General features: G+C 45.9%; 1 protein-coding gene across 1 annotated transcript in view; it reads left to right on the top strand.

Annotated features, from left to right (window-relative positions):
* The window catches only part of CCBE1 (collagen and calcium binding EGF domains 1), a 183,045-nt gene extending 160,611 nt beyond the window's left edge, over positions 1-22,434 (top strand). The window contains exons 4-11 of the mRNA XM_069467936.1: positions 2,789-2,923; positions 5,219-5,371; positions 11,946-12,049; positions 15,074-15,194; positions 19,050-19,189; positions 19,289-19,324; positions 20,058-20,093; positions 21,742-22,434. Coding sequence (XP_069324037.1) covers positions 2,789-2,923; positions 5,219-5,371; positions 11,946-12,049; positions 15,074-15,194; positions 19,050-19,189; positions 19,289-19,324; positions 20,058-20,093; positions 21,742-21,975 — 959 coding nt within the window. The 3' untranslated portion in view covers positions 21,976-22,434. The remainder of the gene's footprint in view (positions 1-2,788; positions 2,924-5,218; positions 5,372-11,945; positions 12,050-15,073; positions 15,195-19,049; positions 19,190-19,288; positions 19,325-20,057; positions 20,094-21,741) is intronic.
* The last annotated feature ends 904 nt before the right edge of the window (positions 22,435-23,338 follow it).

Raw genomic sequence — 23,338 nt, forward strand, 5'->3', positions numbered from 1 at the left:
AAAATAAGAATATTAGAGGAATAGTCCAGGGGATGTATTAATAGCATCCAAATAATTAAGGGTTCCACATAGAGGAAATGAAGAGGAAGTTGTTAAAGATATAATCCAAGAAAATTCTCCAGAATTGAAGAGTATGAATCCTAGATAAAAAGGACTCACCAAGGATTGACATAGTCCCACATAAAGACATCATTGTGAAATTTTGGTACACTAGGGACAAAAAGTCCTAAAACTTTTCAGAGAGGAAAAATGAGTCATGCAAAAGATCAAGAATTAGAATCTCATAAGACTTATCTATAGCAACATTGAAAGCTAGAAGACAATGGAAGAGGTCTTCAGAAATCAGGTAAAGTTTTCCAACCTAGAATTATGTATACAATGTATCAGTAATCATAAGGGTTGACTTAAAACCTTCACCTCTTTTGTGACCTTTCTCAGATAGCCACTGGAGGACATGCTCCACTAACGTGAGGGAGTAAACCAGAGGAGAAGGAGGGAGACATGGGATCCAGGAAACAGGGATCCGACATAGGAGAGGAAGTTGGCGGGAATCCCTGGGATGGTGGTAAAGGGGCATTCCAAGAGGCAGCCGTGCAGCAGACTTTACAGAGTCCTGATTAGAGCAAGTCGGAAGTTTCTGGGAAACTTCCTCGAGATTAAGTTGATAAAATGTCTCATGTGTTTGGGCATTTTAAGAAGAGATTTGCAAAACCGGGGGAGTCTCTGGCAATGAATGATCAGTTTCACCAGACTGCTGGTGTCCCTGAAATGGGATATAATGAGGCTGACTCTGCAAGTGTTGGGAAGCTGGATTTTGCTGCTATTATTGAAACAATTTACTGCTAGTGAAATGGAGGAGGGAGGCTGAGATAAGTCTGTCATGCACAGGAAACAAAATAGAAAAGGGCATCTTCCTTCTTATTCTTCCATCGTCTGTCCCTCCCTGTGCACCGCCCCTCCCCCCACCTGTTAGCAGTACCTAATAGGCTAGCAACTGGCAAAGGAGAAATGTGGTCTCCAGAGTCCAAGTCACAAAGTAGCTCATGGAAGAAAGGAGGTGGTATTTGAAGCTAAGAGACAAAGCTCAATAACTGGCACCCAAAAAATATAGAAGATAATTTCTTTTAATTCCAAGGAAGACAAAAAGCTCTTCAAGAAAGGGTAAGTAATTTGAGTATGCTTCTAGGTTCAGTAAAGAATAGCTTTTATATTGTCATTATAGTGCCAATACTAAAGATCATCAAACCAAAATTTCAACGTAACTATGTGAGCCAGATGGAGGGAATAGGAAGTGTGGGTGTGCTTAGTGGTGGAGGGGCAATGAGAAAGTTACATGCATCTCTTCTGATGCTCCAAGTCAGCAGAGAGTACTTAAAAATAAAAGGAAGAATCAATGCAAGTTGGCTAGGGATGTGGAGGTAAATATAAAAAGATGCAGCTAGAAGAGCTGGAAGTGGTACCATGGGGAAGCAGGAATGGTGGGGGGACAGGGAACAGCTGTGTTTTGGAGCAAGCCCTGTTGGGCACCACAATCAGCGCAAGTGCCTTTGACAGCCTTTCTGCCTGTTTCTTCCTCTCCCCAGCTGTGCTGAATGATGGCAACTGCTGACAGGGAAGCTCCTAGCCAGTCACTCAAAGATCGTGCTCTTGAGCAAAAAGGAGCGCAGAGCATTGGTTGCCTAGAGGTGATGCTTAGTTAAGAAAAACCTATCTAGTGAGAAACAGTTTGTAGAGTTGGTCAGAACACCAGGCAGGTAAAGCAATCAGGAATCACAGTTGTGGGAAAGAGCATCTAGCAAGGGCGGCAGCTTCCCAGGTCATTGTGAGGAATGGCATGGTGCTCATAGAACCAACCCAGCCTGCATCAGGGGCTGACATCCTACCCGTTCACCTTGCTAGGTGGCAGAGCAGACCCAGACTCACTCTGTCCGAGGACAGCTTGGCTGTCAGCACCTGGGGAAAATATAATGCAGTGATTAATGAGATGCTGGGTCTGGTCTGGGAGTCAGTGTTGAGCCTGAGCCTACTGACTTAGAACCAAAGTCCCTTCACAGGTTCGCTAAATATCAGTTCGTAAGAACTGAGAGAAGCAGATGCCTTAATTCTTTGAGTAGTAGAGTGTCTGTCCCAGTTTGCACAGGCTGAGGGCTGGAAAGAGCTCTCTAGCCTTTGAACATACCCAACTCCTCGGCATACAGAATCAGGCCCCCAGTGTGTACACTTCCAATATCACACAAGCACCAGCTCTCTAACAACGCACACATTTCTGTTGCAAATCCTCTCTTGTATTCTCCGAGCCTGCCTGACTTCCAGCGCTTCCTCCTACACTATGACACCAATGCCCAATACCAGGCTTGGCCTTTCTTTAATGTGCCACTGGAAGGAATTCCCTGTCACTACAACGGCTGGCGAAAAAGACAAAATACCCGCCGCTCCCCCCCCCCCCCCCCCCCCCCCCCCGCGAATGCTGCAGAGCATGGCCAGCTAGAGCATCTTTGCTCTCTGGTGAGTGACAAAGGCCAAAGGACAGTGAGGTGAACTAGGGGGAAAAAAATCACAAATGATGTTTGCTTTTAACCACTGCGATGCTGCACGTTAATTTACCCATTGCAGTACTCTTAGAAGGAGCCCCACAGCCTGAAAGAGTTAACGCTCCTCCAAACGTAGCCGTCCATGCTTTGCACTTGCACTTGAGCGAGAGCGTAGCCCAGAAAGTCCGTTCTGGGCCAGAGCCCGGTTACCCCGCTGCCTCCCGTGGTTGATAGGAGCTCGCGCTTTTCTTTTCCAGACTATGATGTGTGCGCCGAGGCTCCCTGCGAACAGCAGTGCACGGACAACTTCGGCCGCGTGCTGTGCACTTGTTACCCGGGATACCGCTACGACCGCGAGAGACACCGGAAGCGGGAGAAGCCGTACTGCCTGGGTGTGTGGGGGACGCGCGTGTCTTCCGGCTGCTGAGGGGGTGCCTTGTCCACGCGGGTCTGCTCTGTCGCACCTGCTTCATCAGCGGGAGGATCAGAGGCGCTGCTCGAGTGTGATTTCTCCCCTTACGTTCTCATAGTTGTCGGAGTTGTGCTTGTGCTGTCCCAGGGGTCGCTCACTGCCTGTCGTCACGATTATTAAAACACACTGTGCCCAAGGAATTCCGCAGGGAGTTGGTAGCAGGCAGATCCTAAGTGGCAGTGAGATAAAGAGCGAGAGAAAGGGAACGTCTCCAAGTGTGATCGAGAATTGTGGATGACAGGATGTAAGTGGTCCAGAGTGTGAGCACGCAGGAAGCATGAGACAAGAATGAGCGTTCTCACAGAGGACGACTGGGGAAGAAAGGACGTGTCCACGTGGCAGACAGGCTCGGAGTGAGTCCCCAAGCTTCAGCTGAGCAGAGGTGGCCCCCTCAGTGGCCACCAGCCTGTTCCTTCCTCCTCATGGACTGGGCTTTCCAGCCCTGTACTCCCTGAGGTTCTGAAGCAGGTTTATGGCTAAACCTGGAACCACACGTTTCAAAGTGTGGTCTGCTTGTGGCTAATCTGTCTGAGAAACATCGGGAGTCCTTGCTTTTTAAAAAAAAAATCCTGGCCTCCCCTCCAGACCTAGTGAATGGCAGCTCTGAGGGTGGATCCAGAAATGTGTATGTGCTTGAATGCCTCAGAGGCTTGCTACGCGTGGTGAGGGTGAAGAATCAGCTGGAGGGTGCACGGGGGAGACTGGCAGATAGACCCCAATGCATGATAACCTAACTGTGATGAGCAGCCCCTCTTTGCCCAGCAGGGGCTCTAGGGGCACCATTTAAGAGAAGTTCTAACTGTAGGTACCCTGGCTTCTCCCCGTCAGCATCTGGGAATGGTGCCCCACATTGACAAGGAATGGGATCTAGACACCAGGTGAATGGAGCTGGGATCTGTGGTCGCCTCTGCAGAGAGCATGGGCCATTCTGTACCACCCAGGTCCCAGGCACGGGGCTCTTGTTTCAGTTAGTGGTAGCTACCACTCCCTATTCATCTCATCTGGGGGACTTGGGGACCAGAAGAACTTGGATTCTACTAAGGGTTTCATCTCTTTCTCTCTCTCTCTCCTTCAACCTTGTCTCTCTCTCTCTCTCTCTCTCTCTCTCTCTCTGTCTCTGTGGGCAGTACAGGCAGCTTTGCACTTAGGTTCAGAGCAGGGACACCTGGAGAAAAGCAGGCAGCCTGGAGGAACTACAGAGGGGGACTCAGCTGTGACAGCCGTTTGGTAGACGACGTAGTATATACTGCCAGGGGAAAGTCCAGATGACCACCCTCCCGTCGGCCCCCTCGGGGCCTGCCAGAGCTGGTCATTGGCAGCTTGTCCAGGAACTGGCTGGGCTCTGTCTGCCCAGCACGTGTACACAGTCTGGGGCTGCATGCCACGGTCTCCCCGACTGCCACCTGGGGTCTTCAGCCAGCAAACAGGAAATGGAGTTGGGCCTCCCTCCCTTGCCAGAGTGGGAAATGTTTTTGTTTCCACCCCACACAGCAGGGAAGAAAATCTGTGATGTGTGTAGTTAACATGGGCTCCTAGTGGTGACTGGCTCGAGGGTCTCATGGCTCATTTCCACAGCTCCTGGGGCATCTGATGGGGTCATTGATGAGGCAGAAATTTCCTGTGACAGACTCCCTGTGATACCCATTATGACTATTTTCTTTTATTAGAAGTATCTTTTCCCAGGTACCATCCTGTGTCTTAACTGGGAAGGAGCCATTCCTGAGTGACCCTCGGGCCACCATCACGCTGTTTGGAACTTACAACCATAAAGGGAAACTTAAAAACCCGTAGCACACTAGGGTCCTTGCGAAAAATCGCTTCTATAACGTTTGCTTCCCCAAGTGTGAGTTCACTGGGTGTCTCATTCTCTCTTCTGAGAAGCCTGTGAAGTATCTAGGGCAGCTTCATTATCGTTTTCTAAGTGGGATCCCTGAAGGTGGCAGTGCCTGCACCAAGCCACGTGACATGGCAGTGGCAGAGCCACGACCAGGAGCCCCATCACCGGCCAGTCCGTAACCACAGTCACACGGTCCAAAGTGCTGCTTTCATGGGTAGCCCTCATTTCCAGCTTCCTCATGTGTCCCAGGCTTCTCTGATCGAGCTCTGGCAAAGTGTCCTTTGTAGACATTAACAGAAGGGCCAAGCCTAGTGTCGTCTGTTGTGTTGTAAGTGAATTCTCTGAAACTGAGTATTCTCTGCATTTCGTTCAAACCAGATATCGATGAGTGTGCCACCAGCAATGAGACGCTGTGTGCCCACACCTGTGTCAACACCTTGGGCAGCTTCCGCTGCGAGTGCCGGGAGGGCTACATGCTGGAGGACGATGGGAGGACGTGCACCAGGGGAGACAAATACCCCAACGACACTGGTAAGTAGGGCAAGTATAATTGTCTGCCCAGTTATATATACATTTATATAATATATATAATCAATTTGGAGGCTTACATATTATATGAATATATATCTTTAAGTATGTTATGTAATTCTATATCTATAATTATGTTATATAAACATGTAAGTATGTTATGTAAGTATATATGTTACACAAGTGTATGTTATGTAAGTATATATTTATATAAGTATGTTATACAAGTTTATAATGTAGTGTAAATAATCTAATACATGTTATATATCTTAATAGGGTTCCCAAGTGCCTATAATGTATAATTGTGTAAATATATAATGCACATGTATAATATGTATCTTATAGAACACACATATATATAGACACTTGAGAGCCCAACTAGGTTCCTCAGGGAACAGTGGGCAGGAAGGGGCCCATATGGTGGATGAGACCTGGGTAAGAGAATACAAGTTCAAACTCCTTCTAAAGAGAGAGAGGAGAGTGGCGTCCGTTAGCATTAGGGTTGGAAGTGGTGTGTACTGGGGGAAAACCCTCCACCACGTTGAGCTCATGGAGAAATCAGTAGAGCTTAGTCATGTGTTTGTACAAAGTAGGAGCAGAGAAGAGGCCAGAAATGCTGTGTTCACTCAAAATAGGCTGAAATATAAATATGAAACATTTCCATGTAAGGTAACAGTTTGCATCTGTGCTACTCAAAGTATGGTCTATGAACAGGCAAGATTCATGATTGGATAAAAACAGAAATTGAGAGTGTTTAGAAATTTTTTATACCACTTTGACAGAGGAATTTTGTTTAAATCCAGAAGTTTATGTTTTTATCTTACATCTTATTTTTCTAGCAATTCATTTTTTTATTTTGCATAAGTATCAGTCCACAAGCAATTGGAAAACTTCTAAAAGCTGGAACTTCAGCACAGAGTTGAGAAATTGTTCGCATTATGTCAACTAGATTCAACTGAGATGTCTGGTCTTTCAGGCAGATGATTGGCCTGAATGTTGAGTTGCTTCCTTATTTGAGTTTGGAGGATAAAGGAATGAGGGGGAGAGAAGTAAAGGGAGGGGGAAAGGGAAAGAGAGCCCCAAAACTGATGTCGACACTGCAGGGAATGCCTCGACGGGCAACCTCTCACCACGTGCACTTGTGAAGCAGCTCTGCTCTCTCTGCCAAGCTGTACGTGCCAGCCTAGTCATTAAAATTGTGGATTTTAGCCTATATGCACCAATGTCAGGAGCCTTCCAGCCAGGATGACCTTTAGAGCAAAATGGATTCCACCAAAAATAGTTGGCGGGACAAGTTCCCTGGGGAGAAAGTCCCGAGGCTGGCTCCCCCACGACTGTGGGCTCCTGCGCCCACCACTTGCAGTGCAGGAAGCTGCCGTCATCTTCCTGGCTCAGCTCTCTCTCTACTTCCCTGGGGAAGGGAAAATGGCTGGAACGCTGTTGGGAGAGGTTAGCTGGGCCTGGGCCATCCCCGGGAGGGAAGGGGGTTCCCAGGCAAATCACATGGACCAAGAAATGCAGGGAAATGAAAAAGCCAGAGCTGTCCGGGCACTCAGGAGGTGGTGATTCTTGGGTGTAGCCACAGGGGTGGAAGGCAGCCACCAGCGGCTGACAGCACACAGCTGGGGACCAGCTGCCTGGCATGGGAAAACTACAAAGTGAAGTTCTGAGGAGCAACCGGGCTGAGCCATGAGCAAGGAAATGCAAAATGCCTATCTGGGGGCAGCTGAGGCTTGGGCAGTTTTGGGAGCATTTGAATGAATTAAGCCTGAAATATGTGGAGCCTGCCTGCACAGAGGTGTGCGTAAAGCAGAGGGTGGTCTTTTTGATTATAAGGGTTGGAGAAAAGTAACGTTTACAAGCCACTTTTTTAATTCAAAATTAAAATCACTGCGTTTTGTCCCAGGGTGGAGAAGGCGGGGGGTGGGGGGAGGCACATGTAACTACTTACATCTTAGAATATGTCCTTTATTGAAAGGAAGAAACTCACTGCAAAATAGGGTGCAGCTTTTTAGCCACTGATCTATTAGGCCTACTTGAGAATTATTAATAGTCACAAGAAAGCAGCTTCCTAATTTTTCGTTTGGGGATCAGATTTCCAGCTATGCTCTGAGCCAGGTAGCCCATGCACTGTGGGCTGCCCAGCCTGGCAAGTACGGTTGCCTCTTTGGCCCGCATTTATACACAGGTGAAATGCCATTTATGTGGGCATAAAAGGCAGCCATGAGCAACTCGGTCCACAGCCTAACCATCAGGAACAGCAGCAAGACACCTACTGCCGAGGCTCAGGTTGAGATGCAGTGTTAGGGACACAGAACTGACAGGACCTGGGCCCACCCACACAGGGCTCTTGCCTGATGGGGTAGAGCAGTCTGCGGGAGGCAGGGAAGCTGGGTGGAATTTGCGGAGACTAGGGTAAGATTTCATATGCTGAGTTCACTTGTTCCTTGATCTCAGTCTCCATCTGCTGCAGTAATTCCTACATTCTCCAACCACTGTCCTCTTCAGTGTTGAGATAGTTTATTCCTGCCTACTGTGGCTTTCCTGGGAGATGTCCTCCTGTTCAATCGAGAAAGAACCATCTGGTGGTTATGCCACTGAGCTTTGTTGTAATACAAAACTCACTGCAGAGATTAGACTAGGCTGGGGGTCCTCTCTTCTTTCTCGTCCCTCTTCCTTCTCCTCTAAATATATCAATTACAAATAGTTTTTAAAAAAAAAAAACCTGATGACACCACTGTCTACTACATCACTCTCCCAGCAGTGGCCTTCTAAAAAAATTTCTCAATATTTGTCCGTAATTAGTCTCCACTGAACTCACCGCATATGCACAGAGGATGGTTTTATATTTTATTATGAAAAACATAACACCAGTAACTACAAATGTTTGAGGGTAGAGACTGAGAGAAGTAATTCATATATATAATTAAAATTATGTGGGAGAAAGGGCAGGAACATTGTATGTCCTGAATGTTAAAGTCATAACTCAAGTGATTGGACCACTGAGAAGGTGGGGGCTGGATTTGATCTGGAAAAAAAAAAAGGCCAGTGCGTCCACCCTCCAGCAAAGTGGCCAGTGTGGCCCAGCGGGGCTGGGGGCCTGGAGGGAGTCATTTCTGTAACAGCTGTGATGCCGTGGCAAGTGCCTTGACTTAGCAGTTAGGAGAGCTGGTAACCAAAGCTGGTTCAGCATCAACTAGCTGAGTGACTTTGGGCAAATCTTTGGGCCTCAGTTTCCCCATCTTTAGACAAGAAGTTGAACTATATGAGCTTTGAGGACTCGCAAACCTTTTTCAAAATCTGATGGGATTTAGTGTAAATAACACAAGCCTCACCAGCTCTGGACTCCTGTGCAGGCCTCGCTTCTTTGTCCTCCGTGTAAGTGAGTAACGAGACTCAAAAACATGCCCAGCCCCAACAGCCTCGGAGCAGAGAACTTCCCTTGCAACACCTAAAATTTGACTCAGCAGTAAGAAATGTAAAGGGCCAAAAGAGCCCTGGATTCTGGAACATCAGAGGCAGCTAAGCAGTTGGGACTAATGAATAAGCCTGATAGATCATCATGGTCATTTTTTTTAATGAGATAACAATTATTGAGCATAACTGCATGTGATCTACAATCATTTCTCCCCCCTCCTCAGTTTCATTTAATTTTTTAACTTTGCATTGTCCAGTGTCTGTCATGTTACAGACATTTAAAGTCAAACACAGCCTCCACTGGTTATTAGGAATCCGGGGGGAGAGGAGGGGCTGTGGCCTCTGAGGATTGAAAGATTGCAGCCCACAGGCTGGTGGAACAGCCCTGTGGCTAACAGGCATGCAGCCATTTGGGGTTTCTCTTTGAAAGTATGTAGCTGGAGCCAGTTTAGTCACCCCAGGGAGTCTGTGTAGTACCGATGGGGAGACAAATGAGGGAAATGTTGGCTCCATGGTAATTAGCTTGCTGGTCTTTATTTTTCAACTTCTGTTTACTTTCTGATAACATGACCATGACCCCGGTATCACTTCTTATGGTTCAAAGTGTCAGAAACCGCCAGGTGTTTCATATAACTTTCAAGCTCTACTAATCCATAGATCAGTGGTTCTCAACTTTGGAATCACCTTGGGAGCTTTAAAAAAAATGATGATACTATTGCCTTGCTCTCCCCAGATGAGTGGGGTGCAACAGAATCCGTAAGATTTTTAAAGCCCCCCAAGGTGATTATAATGTGCCACCAGGGTTGAGCATTACGGCCAGAGCACAATTCTGCACGATCACCTTTTTAAAACAAACATACTTTGTTCATCTGGGACACTGCCCATATGAAATATGTTGTGAACATTCTTTGGTTTTTGTAAGTTTATTAGATGTTACTAATATGTCTAAGGCATTGTAATTTCTAATGCTTCTTGCTTAACTTCAGGAACAATTAGAGCTCCATGCCCCCATGTGGCTAATCAATAATATTGCGCCTTTAAAATCTGAACAAGTGGAAGCAAAAATGTTGAGCGATAACCTCACCAGATGTTTCTCCTAGACGTGTGACCACAGCATTAATTGAGAGAACTGAAGAAATGCAGTCAGATATATCTACCTGGGTTTCTAAATAAACTGATCATGTAGCACACGTGAGATTATTGTAGCCACACGCTGACATTACTGTAGACAAAGTACAAGGTAGATTAACCCCAATTCACAGTAGATGGTGTGTTCCAGGTCTATACATGCAAAGGAGGCTTGAGTCTTTAATTATCTTCAAAGAGCTCTATTCAAAGGTCCCTACCCCTCATCTCTAATTGTGTAGGGAGCCTAATCATAAACAATGATGCCGATAAGGATGAGTACCACGCATGGCTCACTCGTGGTAGACTAGGCACTGTTCTGGGAACGTACATGTCTTACTGGCTTTGCTCAGCAACACCAGGTGATAGGTGTTACCACCATTTAAGGAACAGATAGTCACAGAAGCTGACTCATCCAACCTAAAAGCTATTTGGTGGCAGCATCAAAATTCTAATTCCGATCATCTGACTCCACCAGACTTCTGCTACCATGCTGTGTGCTCCTGTGCCAGTGGGAGCTTCAAGTCTTCTGGACAACATCACTTTTGATTCTCTGTGTTCTGCTAATTCCACAAAGGACCAGAAAACAGCCAGGCATCTTCATGTCAGCAGTCACTTAGGCACAGCTGCCTCCGTGGAGCCCGGTTGGCAGATAACTTTCCAGTGTTCTCAACAGAGTTTCCAATAGCAGGTTCGCTGCATGCCTGCACCCCTCCAAAACAGCCAGATGGCCATTTGAGTGTCCGTCTATGACATACCAAGAAGGGGGTCTAGTTCTTCGGTGGCGAACGGTCTGGCATGTGCACCAAGAGCCCCTCTCCAGGGAAGCCTGGAAGACCCATCCTGTGAGTGGGCCCCATGGTAAACGCTGCCTGGTTTCGGAGGACTGCAGTGTGTGTGTGGATAGAGTGGGCCTCCTGGAGCATTGGATCTGGGTCCTGTGGGATTTAACAAGTAAAATAGAAGACAGGGCTTTGCAGAAGAGAGGAACACTAGAAGGAAAATATGTAGGCCAGGAAGCATAGGGGATGGTGACATACTACCTGACTGTCCCTGGTCCACAGTCTAGGTGGGAGTGGTTATGTCACAGAAACAGCATGCCAGCCCCAACACCATAAAGCTTCTGAGCAAGGGGAGTTTATACCTTCCCTGGGTGTCAAACTGTCCTGTCCCCCCCAACAGAATGCACAGCCCCTACAGCTCCTGGTCCACACTGCTGCCACCTTTGGCACAGACCTTGGCAGTCTGTGCCTGGTCCTCAGTAGCAAGGCAACCTCGGTGTCGAGTCCCCCCGGCACACAGGCTTGTGTACCCTGTTCCAGTGCTGGAAAGATAAGAACTGGCTGGATTCTTGGCTGCATCGTTTACTTCGCCCATTTTTCCTTTAGCCAAAAGCGATATTGCATGAAGCCCAAGGAGCGCCCGACGCTCTTTCTACAAGAGGGCTTTGGGACCAGATGCCTTCCCCATCGCTGTCCTGGCCGGCCCTGGGTGGGGCTGTCCAGAGTGCCGGGCGCGTTTCCCATCCTGGCCTCATGTCTCAGTGAGGTCAGCTCCCAGCCCACGACCACACAGCCCCACCCGGCCCAGTGCTCCCTCTGAAGACCCGGATCAGCAGGTGATCAAGACCAGCTTTGGGAGGCTGATGGCTTGAGCTTGGGGGATATTTATGAGGTGTGAACGTTGAGGGGAGTACAAGTCATGTTGGATTTACTGAGCCTGTCTCCTGGAACGGCACTGATGGAAGGGCTGTGTGCACGTTTTCACACATGAAAGGGGAAGACCAGAGTCTTCCTGAGATGTCTAAATAGGAACAGCTGAGCCCAAAGTGTAGCAGGGCCCTCCTCCCTCTGTTCTCTCTTCCCTGACCCTGGGGCGTGCTGGCTGGGCCCTGAGAACTGTGAAATCGCCAGCGGCTCGCCCGCGCAGGTCCTGCCGTTGGCTGTACTGTCCACGGCCCCTGCCTGATGGTGCCTCTCTGGGCCTGGCCTTTACCCAGCCTCCCAGATGGAACCGAGCCCGTCTCCTTTCTCAGGGCACGAGGAGAAGTCTGAGAACGCCGTGAAAGCCGGAATTTGCTGTGCCACGTGCAAGGAGTTCCACCAGATGAAGCAGACGGTGCTGCAGCTGAAGCAAAAGGTACGTGGTGATGGGAGTGGGGGGCACAGTGACATGTGGCAAAAGGGGGCCTGGCTGAGATAAAGTGGAAGAATGTTTAGGAATAACAAGGAAATTATTATCCACATCGAGCATTCGTGCAGCTGATGCCAATGAGGTTTGGACTTGGGATGCTTTGCCCAGCCATCCTGAAAGCTGACCATCTAAAGGCAACAAAATACGATGACAGCAAGGATTGAGGTGGTGGTGGTTAAAATAGGCACCAGGTAAGGGACACGTGGTAAAGCTATAGGGAGAGTCGGCTGTGACTATTATGACTACTTAGATAATGAACATGCAGACACATGGTCCTGTGTGATTCTATCTTATCTGATATTTCATGTGTGTGTTATTTATAGAGAACATCTTGTCTATAAACTTCCATGAACTGGTGATGAGTTTCTGCAGCAGCTTTATTTTTCACATTTAAAAATTATAGCCCGTGCCTGCCTCAGCTCCCTGCACCTAGGAAGGCAGCCCTTTGGGTACCTTGTGTCACCAAAAGTGAGGACTGATGCACTTCATAAAATGCTCCCTGAGTGCCTGGTGGCACATAGGATCTCCAGTGATGTTGTTATGCTGTGAGTAATGCCCCTAGGGTGGATCTGGCAACCTGACTTCTTGAACAATTGTCCTGGACTCAGTATTTATTATATACCTAAGGCCAGTCACTTTGCTAGTTTGTCAGTGACTCAGAAATTGCTCCTATACTGATAAAACATAAACTTTGTGGTTTGTTTATTTGCTTCCACTCGAGGCTCTTAGTACATCAAAGAGGTGTATCTAATCTGTTTAACTTCAGCATCCATCTATTCCGAAGGGCAAAAGGGTAAGCATGAGACAGTGTCTCTTTTCCACATTCAGCAAACATGCAGCCAGCCCCTAATGAAAACCACAGCTACCAGTTAAACAAGCACATCAGCAGGCTGAGAAGAGAAATGACTTTGTAGACTTTTTTTGTGCATTGAAGACATGATCAACTTTAGCAAGATGTGTATCTACTTGACATACAATCATGAGCTAAAGCATAGATTTAACCTTAAGTACCTTTGATCTGGCAGGGAAACCAGGCAGAAAACCTTGCATGTGTATCAGTATAAACACAGAAATAAAAATAAAACACATCCCACACCGATATCCCTAGGTTGAGTTTAGACTGATGTTAGTATTAATATTTATTGAGCAAACCCAGAGAAGGATTCGTGGACAAAGTAAGTTTGCCTTTCATAGGCTAGAGGATTGGGGATTGGGGGAGGCAGTTGGTCAGTGTCTCAAGGCATGAAGCTACGTTCACTTTCCTTCTCTGGAAATAATTACAAGCTGTAGGGAAGTTCTTCCTAGCCAGGGTGATCTTTAGGAACAGTAGAGCTAAATATCACAAGTTGTTCAGAAATTCAGCTGCTCAGTCAATTTGTGGGCTTTCCCTTAGCCTACCCACAATATTTTTTATAATGTGTGAAAAAAGAAATATTCAGAAGCTGAAAAATTTGTGTCACAGTACTTGTCACCCTCAAAGACCCTGCTGTAGAGCCACATAAAAATCTATGAGGTCATCTTAGTACTCCAATAACTCTCATGCAGTTGGGTTGGACTAGAATTGGTCTACCTTATACCATATTCTTTCTAGAAATGCATTGTGGCAATTCTGAGCTAATGCTGACATTCAAGGAACATTGTGCAGAGCAATTCATTTTTTAAAATATCTTCTAGAATGTGTTTGTGGTTTATAAAGCAGTTTTATATCCAGAATATTTAATTAGCACCATAGCCCTGTGAGAAAAATGATGTTTTCAGGTGAAGTAATTGCCCAGGAGGGCAGACCTAAAACCTATTCTTCTCACCTCCACTCCTGTGCACATGTTTGGATCATTCTTTAATGTCGTCTTGCTACTGCTAATGCCATCTGTTCACAAAAGGACGTAGGACATGTGCCCAAATAAACATTACCCGAGAAGTAGATACCAGGTGTCCCATACTGTGGCCAACTCCACGTTATAAAATGTGTGCAGGCATGTTGAACTGCCCAACAGATACACAATCAGCAAAATTCCAACTATAGAAAACGCTACATGTCAAATGCCCTGGACTCTTCGACGGATAAATTGTTCCCTTTTGCCAGTGAGGAAATGGATGTTTGTAGGATTCAGTCCTCACCAAAGTTTTCGTGGATTCACAGCATTTACCTGACGTCAAGGAATGCAAAGGCCATTCATCTGTGCAGTCCTCAGGCTTTCCCTAGGATGCATGATCCCAGACAGGGCCTCAGCGCCTCCTCGTCCTAGTCTCAGGAGCTACTCACCATCACTTCTCTCCCATTTTATTCATGAGAAGCAAGTCTAGCCCATGCTCAGTGGATGGGAAACTAATCTCCACCTTTGAAGGGGGGAGTGTGCAAGAATTTGTGGACAGGTTTTAAAACCACCACAGTCACTATTGCCCAGTTGTACTGAAGGTCAGCCCTGAGTGGGGTGGAGGGGGGGGAATTGTCCACCATATCTTGTCAACCATGTCTGGTTCCCAAGGCTGAGAGTTCTTTAAGACCATGTCTCAGTCATATTGTATCCACAGAACCAACCATGGGGCCTGGCACATTCTAGCTATCCAATAAATGTTTGAGACATAAAGTAGTTAACAAATTGAGAGTACGAAACAGATCCTGTTAATCATGGCAGTATTAGTTCTGATGTCTAGGCCATCTGGAGCCTAGCTAGGTTCCCCCACTAACTAGCTGAGGTTATCTAGGTTCCCCCACTAACTAGCTGAGTGATCTCATGCCAGCTGTTTTCACTAGGAAGCCTCAAGGTTTAGAAAGAGGCTCTTCACAGTCCCTTTAGGCTCTAAGTAGCCCTAATTAAAAAAAAAAAAAAAAGTGTATATATGACCCTATGTGTGTGTACTTGTATATATATCCCAAAAAGACTTTGCACCTTCTGCAAACAACACAAATGCAGAGACTCTCCTTGGGGTGGAGCTGTTGCTTCTGACCAAGGTTTCCTCTCTTTGCAGATTGCCCTGCTCCCCAACAATGCTGCTGACCTGGGCAAGTACATCACTGGTGACAAGGTGCTGGCCTCAAACGCCTACCTTCCAGGACCTCCTGGCCTGCCTGGGGGCCAGGGCCCTCCTGGTGAGTGTGGAGAAAGGCACAGGAGGGTGACAGTCCCCAGCAAAGGCCTGCCAAAAGCTCGCTTTTAGTGGGGGCTGCACAGTGTTCTCCAGCTTCCATCAAGAAGAACCAATGCAGGTGTCCAGGGAACTGCCGCACACCTGTGCGTGGAGAGGGCCTTGGGAAATTGGGCCCAAAAGCCTCATAACTCAGCAATTTGGGAGAAAAAGGTCATTGTCCTGGGACTGGATAAAATTCCTAAAGATCATTTTAAGTTAACAAAGAAACATAATGAAAACTATTTTTTAACTTTATTCTGGAAAAACTGTAACAAATACAAAAATAGAGCAGTATTATGAACCCCTCTGGGCTCATAACAGTTCTAACCACTCAGGGCCAGCCTTGTTTCTGCTATTCCCCAATCTTCTTTCTACCTTCCCTTATTGTTTGTTAACATACTTTCATCTATATTTTTATACCTAGCTATATGTTTTTTGTAAATCAACTTTATTGAGGTACAAATTATATGTAATGTACTAATTTAAATTACAGTTGGGTGAGTTTTGATAAATGTATTCACCCATGTAACCACGAACTTATATCTATATCAAGAAGATATAGAACATTTCCATCATCCCTAGAAGGGTCCCTTGTGTCCATTTGTAATCAGTCTACTTCCTCACCCCCATCTCTAGGCAGCCACTGACCTGCTTTCTTTCACTGCAGTTTTACCTGTTCTAGAATTGCTTATCAATGCAATCTTTTAGTATTTATTCTTTTTGTCTGGTTTCTTTTAGTCAGCATACTGTTTTGAAGATTCGCCCTCAATAATTTGAAGAAAATCCCAAATGTCCTATCATTTTATCAGGAAATAAATAATGAGAACTTTAAAAAAAAAGTTGTGAGGTGTTTGATATTGAGTCCCTCCATAGATAGATAGATAGATAGATTGATTTTTTTTCACACCAGCCAAAGAAATGACATTCGTGTTAGCAAATGATTCTGAACCAGTGAGTGTCTTATCCCTGGTTATGGTTGCTTAGCGGTGTGCTAGGTGTTATGAACAACTTCCTGACATTCTAATTGGGAAGATGAGAGACACAGAGCAAAGGCAAATAGAGTAAAACAGTATCCACATGCCCCCAAGAGGCTTCCTTCCTCTGTGCTACTGGAGGTAAAAATATTTAGTTATAGGAGGGATCTGGCTGCCTTCCAGAGAAGGGAGAGATCATGGTAGCCTGCGGTGGTTGGGGGATCTGAGGTTTGATCTGGACATGGAAGACTAGTAGAATTTGTCCAAGCAGGAAGGACGTGGGCAGGTTTTAGTTTGGAAGATCAGCAAGAACAAAGGCTCAGAGTACTTCCCAAAGGATTTGGGTTCTACTTGCTTCTCGTAAATTCTTCCCACTTACATCTTAATCTCTTGGTTTCCATCAAACACAGGCCTGGCTCTCAGTCTGTACAGAGAATAAGAACTGAGCCAGGGCTTTGGTTCATCATCTTGTTGACTTCCTTGGGTTTGAGGTGCTCTGGGTCATGGTGGAAATTCCTCCGGCAGATGCCTCACTTCTAGATAGACTGAGGTCTCTCCTTACAAAGTGATTCTAGCAGTGTTCTCTAACCTTCTCTAAGAGAATATTCGTGCTTTGTTCCCCTGGAGGAAGTCACCTACAGGCTAGTCTGCATATGTCTAGAACAAGGACAGCTGCAGGAACAGGGGAGCCACTGGGGGTTTTTTTCTTAATAGATGATTTGCCAGCTTGCTTCTCCAATTCTGCCATCTGGTTTCTAACATGGTTTGAGCTGTCCAGGGTCCTTGATGGAGCAGTGTGTGATTGAGGATGAGTGAGCTTTTACAATGGACCCTACCTTTGCATGGAGAAATTCTGATCTAGAGTTTGTGATACCCTCTATAGAGATTTATTGGGGGTGATTAGGAAGAAAGCAAGGGTGAAAAAGGGTATGTGGAGAGGAAGAGGAGAATGAGCTAGTGTACTGTGCTTAGGAGTTTGAACTTTATTCTGTATGCAAAGGGAGCCACTGTAGAGTTTTCTTCTCCCCCTCCTCAGACTTCAATTATAATTATTTTTGGCTGTTTGATATTGTCCCACCACTTCTGGAGGTTCTGTTTTGCTTTTTACTTAGTGTTTCATTTGGATAACTATTGGCTTGTCATATTTAAGTTCTCTGATTCTTTCTTCAGTTGTGACCAGTCTGCCGATAAGCCTATCGAAATCTTTTTCCATCTGTAATATTGCGTCTTTTATTTCCATTTGACTTTTTTCTCTTATATCTCTCTGCTGAAATGCCCCATCTGTTCAGGCAAGCTATCTATCTTTTCTGCTAACACCTTTAACATATTAATTATTGTTATTTTAGAGCCGCTGTCTGATAACTCCAACATCAGGGTCACCTCTGAGTCTGGTTCTGCTGACGGTGGTTTTTGTTTGTTTTGATTTTGCTTTTTTTAATGTGTCTTAAAATTTTGGATTGTATGCCAGACAACTTTTGCAGAGGAACAGTAGAGACCTGAGGTACATGGTAACTAGTTCTGGAGATGGGCACCCTCTTCTTTTGTTGGGCCACTGACATGGGGCGCTGTGTCAATCTAATGAATAATTGAGCTGGGTTTGGGTTTTCTTGTGACTGTATTTACCTTTAGTGTTCCACAATCTTCAGATTTTCAAATTCCTCCAATGGTAGGATACTGTTACCTTATGCTTAGTGGGGCCTTGGATACCAATGGGTTTTTCTCAGTGTTTGTGATCTACTCTCAGCTTTCAGTAGCCCCTGCTCACCTGGGCCACAGATCTCTCTTCATGCTCTTGCCCTTCCCGAGAGGGTAGATTACTGTTGCTTATTACTCTATACCAGAGTTGTGGAGGTAGGGGGCCTTTCTGTTCTCTTGCTCCAGCTGCAATCCTAGGCATGATCCATGCATCCAGACCTTGGGGTGAGATCTTACTCTCCACACCTCCCAGCCTGCCTTGTATCTGTGGCCAGTCTCAGGCAGGAGCACATTCCCTGCTGCTCCCACAGCAGGAGCATATATTTGCCCAGGGTCTGTCTGCAAGAGAGAATTTGCTGATCCACCCCAGTGACTTGAGACTTTTGCACCAAAGGGTTGTAAGTTGGATAGTTACATAGTAAGACTTGTTTTAGATTTATTGTTCACATATAAATGTGAAGAGTAGGTGAGGATTGAACAAGACTGGTAGAGGGGGCAAAGAGACTAGAGATGAAGCAAATATAAGGAAGGCCTCATGTTTATTTTAGTACTCACTGTGTATGAAATACTATACTAAGTGGGGTGTGTGTGTGTGTGTGTGTCTGAAATCTCATTTAATACAACTTCTCTGTAAGGAAGATTTTTATTAGACCAGCTTTACAGATGAGAAACTAAGGCTCACGTAACTCAAGTACCTCATGTAAGATTCAAGCCTAAGTCTTTCTGATGCTAAGACCTGTACTCTTGCTGCTGTCCAGCTGTGGTAGCCCCTACCCTGCCGTGGTGGCCACTACTCTGCTGTGATTGAGGGGATGGCAGGGAGTAGGCAGTTATGAGATGTTAAAAAGGTAGAATGCACAGGAACCGGCCACTGGATAAGGAGGTGGTAGAAACAGGAAGACCCTCAAGTTCCTGGCTTGAGTGGATGGGTGACTGTTGGCCCATGAAAAGAGAGGAAGATGGGGGAAGTCATTTTTGACCATGGTGAAATGTTGCAAATGCCCGCGAGACGTCCCAATGGAGCTGTCAGAAGGCAGACGGCAGAGTGCAAGGGAAACAGCTGCAGGGGCCCTGGGCTCTCATCAGCCAGGGCCCTTTGTCCTTCTTGCGTAGGGACTGTGAGCTAATGAAGTGTTCTTTGATTACAGGCTCACCAGGACCTAAGGGGAGCCCAGGCTTCCCCGGAATGCCAGGCCCTCCTGGGCAGCCCGGCCCCCGGGGCTCAATGGGACCCATGGGACCATCTCCTGATCTGTCCCACATTAAGCAGGGCCGGAGGGGCCCCGTGGTCAGTATCTTATCGGATATCCACTTACTGTTCTGGGGCAAGTGTGTCTTTGTCCCGTGCTCTTTGCCTTCTGTTAAATCAGACCCTTTTGTCTTGCAGGGTCCGCCAGGTGCACCCGGAAGAGACGGTTCTAAGGTACGTCTTGTGAGTGGTCCTTGCAAGCCAATAGCTTCTCACTTTCTACCTGCTGCATGGACATCCGGGAAGCTCAACAAGCACTGTTTACCATCCCCATTTTGTATGTAGCAAAAATTGAAGCACAGATATACTTTCTTCCCTAAAGCTAGGAACAAAATCTAAACAGCCGTTTTCTTAAAGTATGAAACCAACCCTAAAAACAGAAACAATCACCAAAACTGCTCCTGGGAAAAACAACCACTATAAATTTTAAATAAGCCTCTGCATTGCGAAAGTGACATGTGTTTTTCTCTTTAACCAGTGTTACTTTATAGGGTTGTTTTTCGTGTGTTCCCATTTCTTTGTGATGTTCAAGAGCCGGGGAAGTTCAGTTCTGTGCGAGGGGGTAGTTTCACTTTGAGCACCGCCTGCTATTTGCCTCGTAAAGAAGTCGGTGTGAGTTACTGTAGAGAGTTGTTATTCCACACGCTGCCTGGAAATACAGACATTCCTCTCGTCAGATATGGTTTGAAAATATATGGCTCCTGGGGAAATCAGACTGAGAGACACCTGCCCCAAGCAGTTCAGTTCTGTTCAAATAAGTGATCCCAGCTTCAATCCTACATGTGTTTTCTATGGAAAATATTTGTTGTTTTGTGCATGGAAATGGTTGTAGTGGGTGCATAAATAGAGACCTTGGTGGTGGCATCCATGTGGCCCAGAAAGCTAACCCTGGCCTTTGTGTTTTTAGGGGGAGAGAGGAGCACCTGGGCCCCGGGGGTCTCCAGTAAGTAGCACTGTCTGTCCTGCCTTTCCAGTGGGAATGTTCTCAGGGATGCAGTTCTGATGAGCCTGTAAGTTGGTCTTAGAAGCAAAAGGCTCTTCCAGCCATTACTCAGCCAGCCTGAACTGAACTCTGTGGTTAGGAAGAGCCACAGAAGCCTTAGCAACTAGTTTGGATTTATTTTAAATTTGTTTTCTGTTGTTATTTTTTTTTTTCTTTTTTCATGGCTGATCTTTATTTGCAATGTCTTCTCTTAAGGTTCAAAATCCCAATATGCCATGAGTCTCTTTCCAAGTGTATCATAAAACACCTGAAAGGATGAGAAAAGAAATCTTTGGCATTAAGTTATAACTCTGAACACTTGAGAATTTAGCTGCCTCTGTGACCCACCAGGCCAAGTGACTATCACCTTCAATAAGTGCAAAGATGTGCAAGGCTGCTTGGGACCTGAGAATAAATTGCATATATGCATAGATCTAGGAGATTAAAAATGAAAATTAGTATCCAAAAGCACAGAAAATGCAAGCAACTCCACTGCTTCTGAAGCAGTCAGGGTCATTTCTGAAGAAAGACCAAGAGCTCCGGGAGGTGGGAGGTGCGGGTTCCCATCTCAACTCTTCTGCCTGTTAACTTTCTGACCTTGGGCATGTCGCTTAGCGTCTCCGGGCATTCATTTCCCCACCTACACAGTGCCAGCAGTGGAGTCCGATCTGCCATGCCTCGGGTGGTTATCGTGAAGGTCAAATGATGTCAAAGTGCTGTGCCTCTCTACGCACTTTACCATGTAAGCCGCTGTTCTAAGGTGGTAGCCTGGACAGCAGTGGTTGTGGTGTGAGGATAACGATTTTACTACATGCTTTGATAGGCCCAGAACATGCATATTTCCATATTTTTTTTACCATGCCCAGCACAGCACAACATGGAAATTAAGACTTAATAAATACTATATGATGGTAAAGGATATTCAATACATAGAAAAATTAGGAAGCTTTGGTTTGGACTTTTCCAAGTTAATAAGAAATTGACATCTTTACAACATACTCTCAATTTCATTAAGTTTACACTTAAAGTCAGCCATCTGATAAACATCTTAATAATTTGGTTTTTAAAAAACAACAGGACACTTTTGAACATTTATGGTATTAACTCATTTAAATCCTCACTTAGAACCCTGTGAAACTCTATGAAGTATTATTATCCCCGTTTTACAGATGGGGAAACTGAAACCCTAAGAAGTTAAGTAACATGTCCGAGTCCAAACAGCTAGGAAGTGGCAGAGATGGGATCCAAACCCCACAGAACCCCAACCTCTTAACCACCACTCTCCTGCCTGCATAAGTATCTTCCAGATTCCTTCAGAAAGTAACCTAGGAGGGTGATTCTCGTATTTTTTTGTCTATCAGGTTTGATATAGCCTGGAGGTAGGAGGGAGGAGAGGTGCATATGTCACCAGAGCTCACATTTGTGACGGGGGATTAGAAGACCCTGCGGTGGCTCCCCCAAGCCCCTGCAGCTCCTTATGTCGACTCCACTGGGGCCCAGAGTCACCAGGACAGTAGTTGTCAGCAAGCAGCAGGACTAGCAAATCATGGAGCCCAACAGGCCGTTGCTGTCTGTCCTATCCTAGCTTTGATTCCTCCTGTGTGCACAGGGACCCCCGGGTTCTTTCGACTTCCTGCTGCTTATGCTGGCCGACATCCGCAACGACATCGCGGAGCTGCAGGACAAGGTGTTTGGGCTCCGGACTCACTCCTCGGCAGAAGACTTCCCTTTACCTCAGGAACTTTCCAGCTTCCCAGAAACCATGGACTTGGGCTCTGGAGAAGACCACCCAAGAAAAGCAGAGGCAAGAGACTTGGGGGCCCCCACAGATTTTTATCCATAGCGCAGCCCAACATCTTCATGCCAAAGAAAGAAAGAGCATTTTCACCTGCAGTTAAATCATCTAAAGAGAAGAAAAACACCACTGGAGACCTAGAAAAGATACATTTCTTTAATCTTTTCCAGACTTTTTCCCTATTCCTGTTTTTCCAAATACTATTTTCAGAGTCTCCCATGAGACCTACCGCAGACATGAGGGAGTGAATAGCTGATGCACGTGCTTCTCACTGAGGGTCAGTCGGGGTGGGTCGCGTTAGGACTGTTCTTCTACATCTTATTTTTTCTGGAACATCTGGATTTGAGTTTAGTGTCTTAAAATTTGGCAGAATACCAAAAAGGGAAAGATGGCAACAAGGTGAGCTGTAAGAAAACATGAGGCTATTTCTAAAAACAAAAAAAAACAATGGATGTGTGTTCAAAATAGACTGTTACTGTTCTAGTATCAAAATTAGGGCTCCTCAATTAAAAAGCAGTGGGGAGGACAATCGTGTAGCTTTACCTTGGTAGATAATTCTTTTTTCTTGTCCATCTAGTAGATTTTAAATATTCTGTCCTTTTATCCAACCTTGTTTTCCCAAATTTGGTTTAAAAAAAGGAGAAAATTAAGGAGTGGAGATTAGAGAAGATGGAGAAGAATTAGCTATATATTTACTGTCATTCGGGTTGCCACATCTTAAAATTCAAATATGGTGATTAAGGGTTCATTCCATGCTTATCCGTAAGTATCCTATTAGGAGAAGAATAAATCCTCTTTTTGGAAAACAGTAAAGGAATGAAATGCCCTGATTCACATTAGAACAACGTGCTCCATGTTTGCCAGGACATTTTAAAGCTATTTGATCTAAAGAGTGGGGCCTCTTCATAAACCACAGATGATTTGTTAAATAAGGGTGGCTGACCCTTAGGGAGAGGTGCAGAAGTCCTGGTTCTGACCACGTGCCCAGAAGGTCCCGTTAGGCCATGATCCAGGCTGGATCACTGTATGGTGGGACTTGAGGCTGCAAGGTGGTTGCTGGCCAACGGGAAGGGGGACCTTGAGCAGGGACTCCGCTGAAGCCAGATTGGCAGCAGCAGGTAAATATGCCCCCCTTGAGTGTGACAAGTCCTTGTCTAGGGCCAGCCAACCTGCCACCATATTGAGAATAATGCACTATGGAAAGTTATCTTGGATGGGGCGGGGAAAGAAGCCAGTGGTTTTCCTTGTTTGGAAGAAAGTTCCTTCCTGCGATTCCCACTTTTCCTTAATTTTCTTTCATTAGTCCAAGTTCCAGTTCTTCTAGGCTTTTTCCTTGATTTCCTTTTCTCAGTAGTGTGAGAAGCAGTTTCGAAAAGGGTACATTTCTTCCATTGAGTCAGATCATTTTCTG

This window comes from Eulemur rufifrons, chromosome 5 (assembly GCF_041146395.1).
Source record: "Eulemur rufifrons isolate Redbay chromosome 5, OSU_ERuf_1, whole genome shotgun sequence".
NCBI classification, from domain to species: domain Eukaryota; kingdom Metazoa; phylum Chordata; class Mammalia; order Primates; family Lemuridae; genus Eulemur; species Eulemur rufifrons.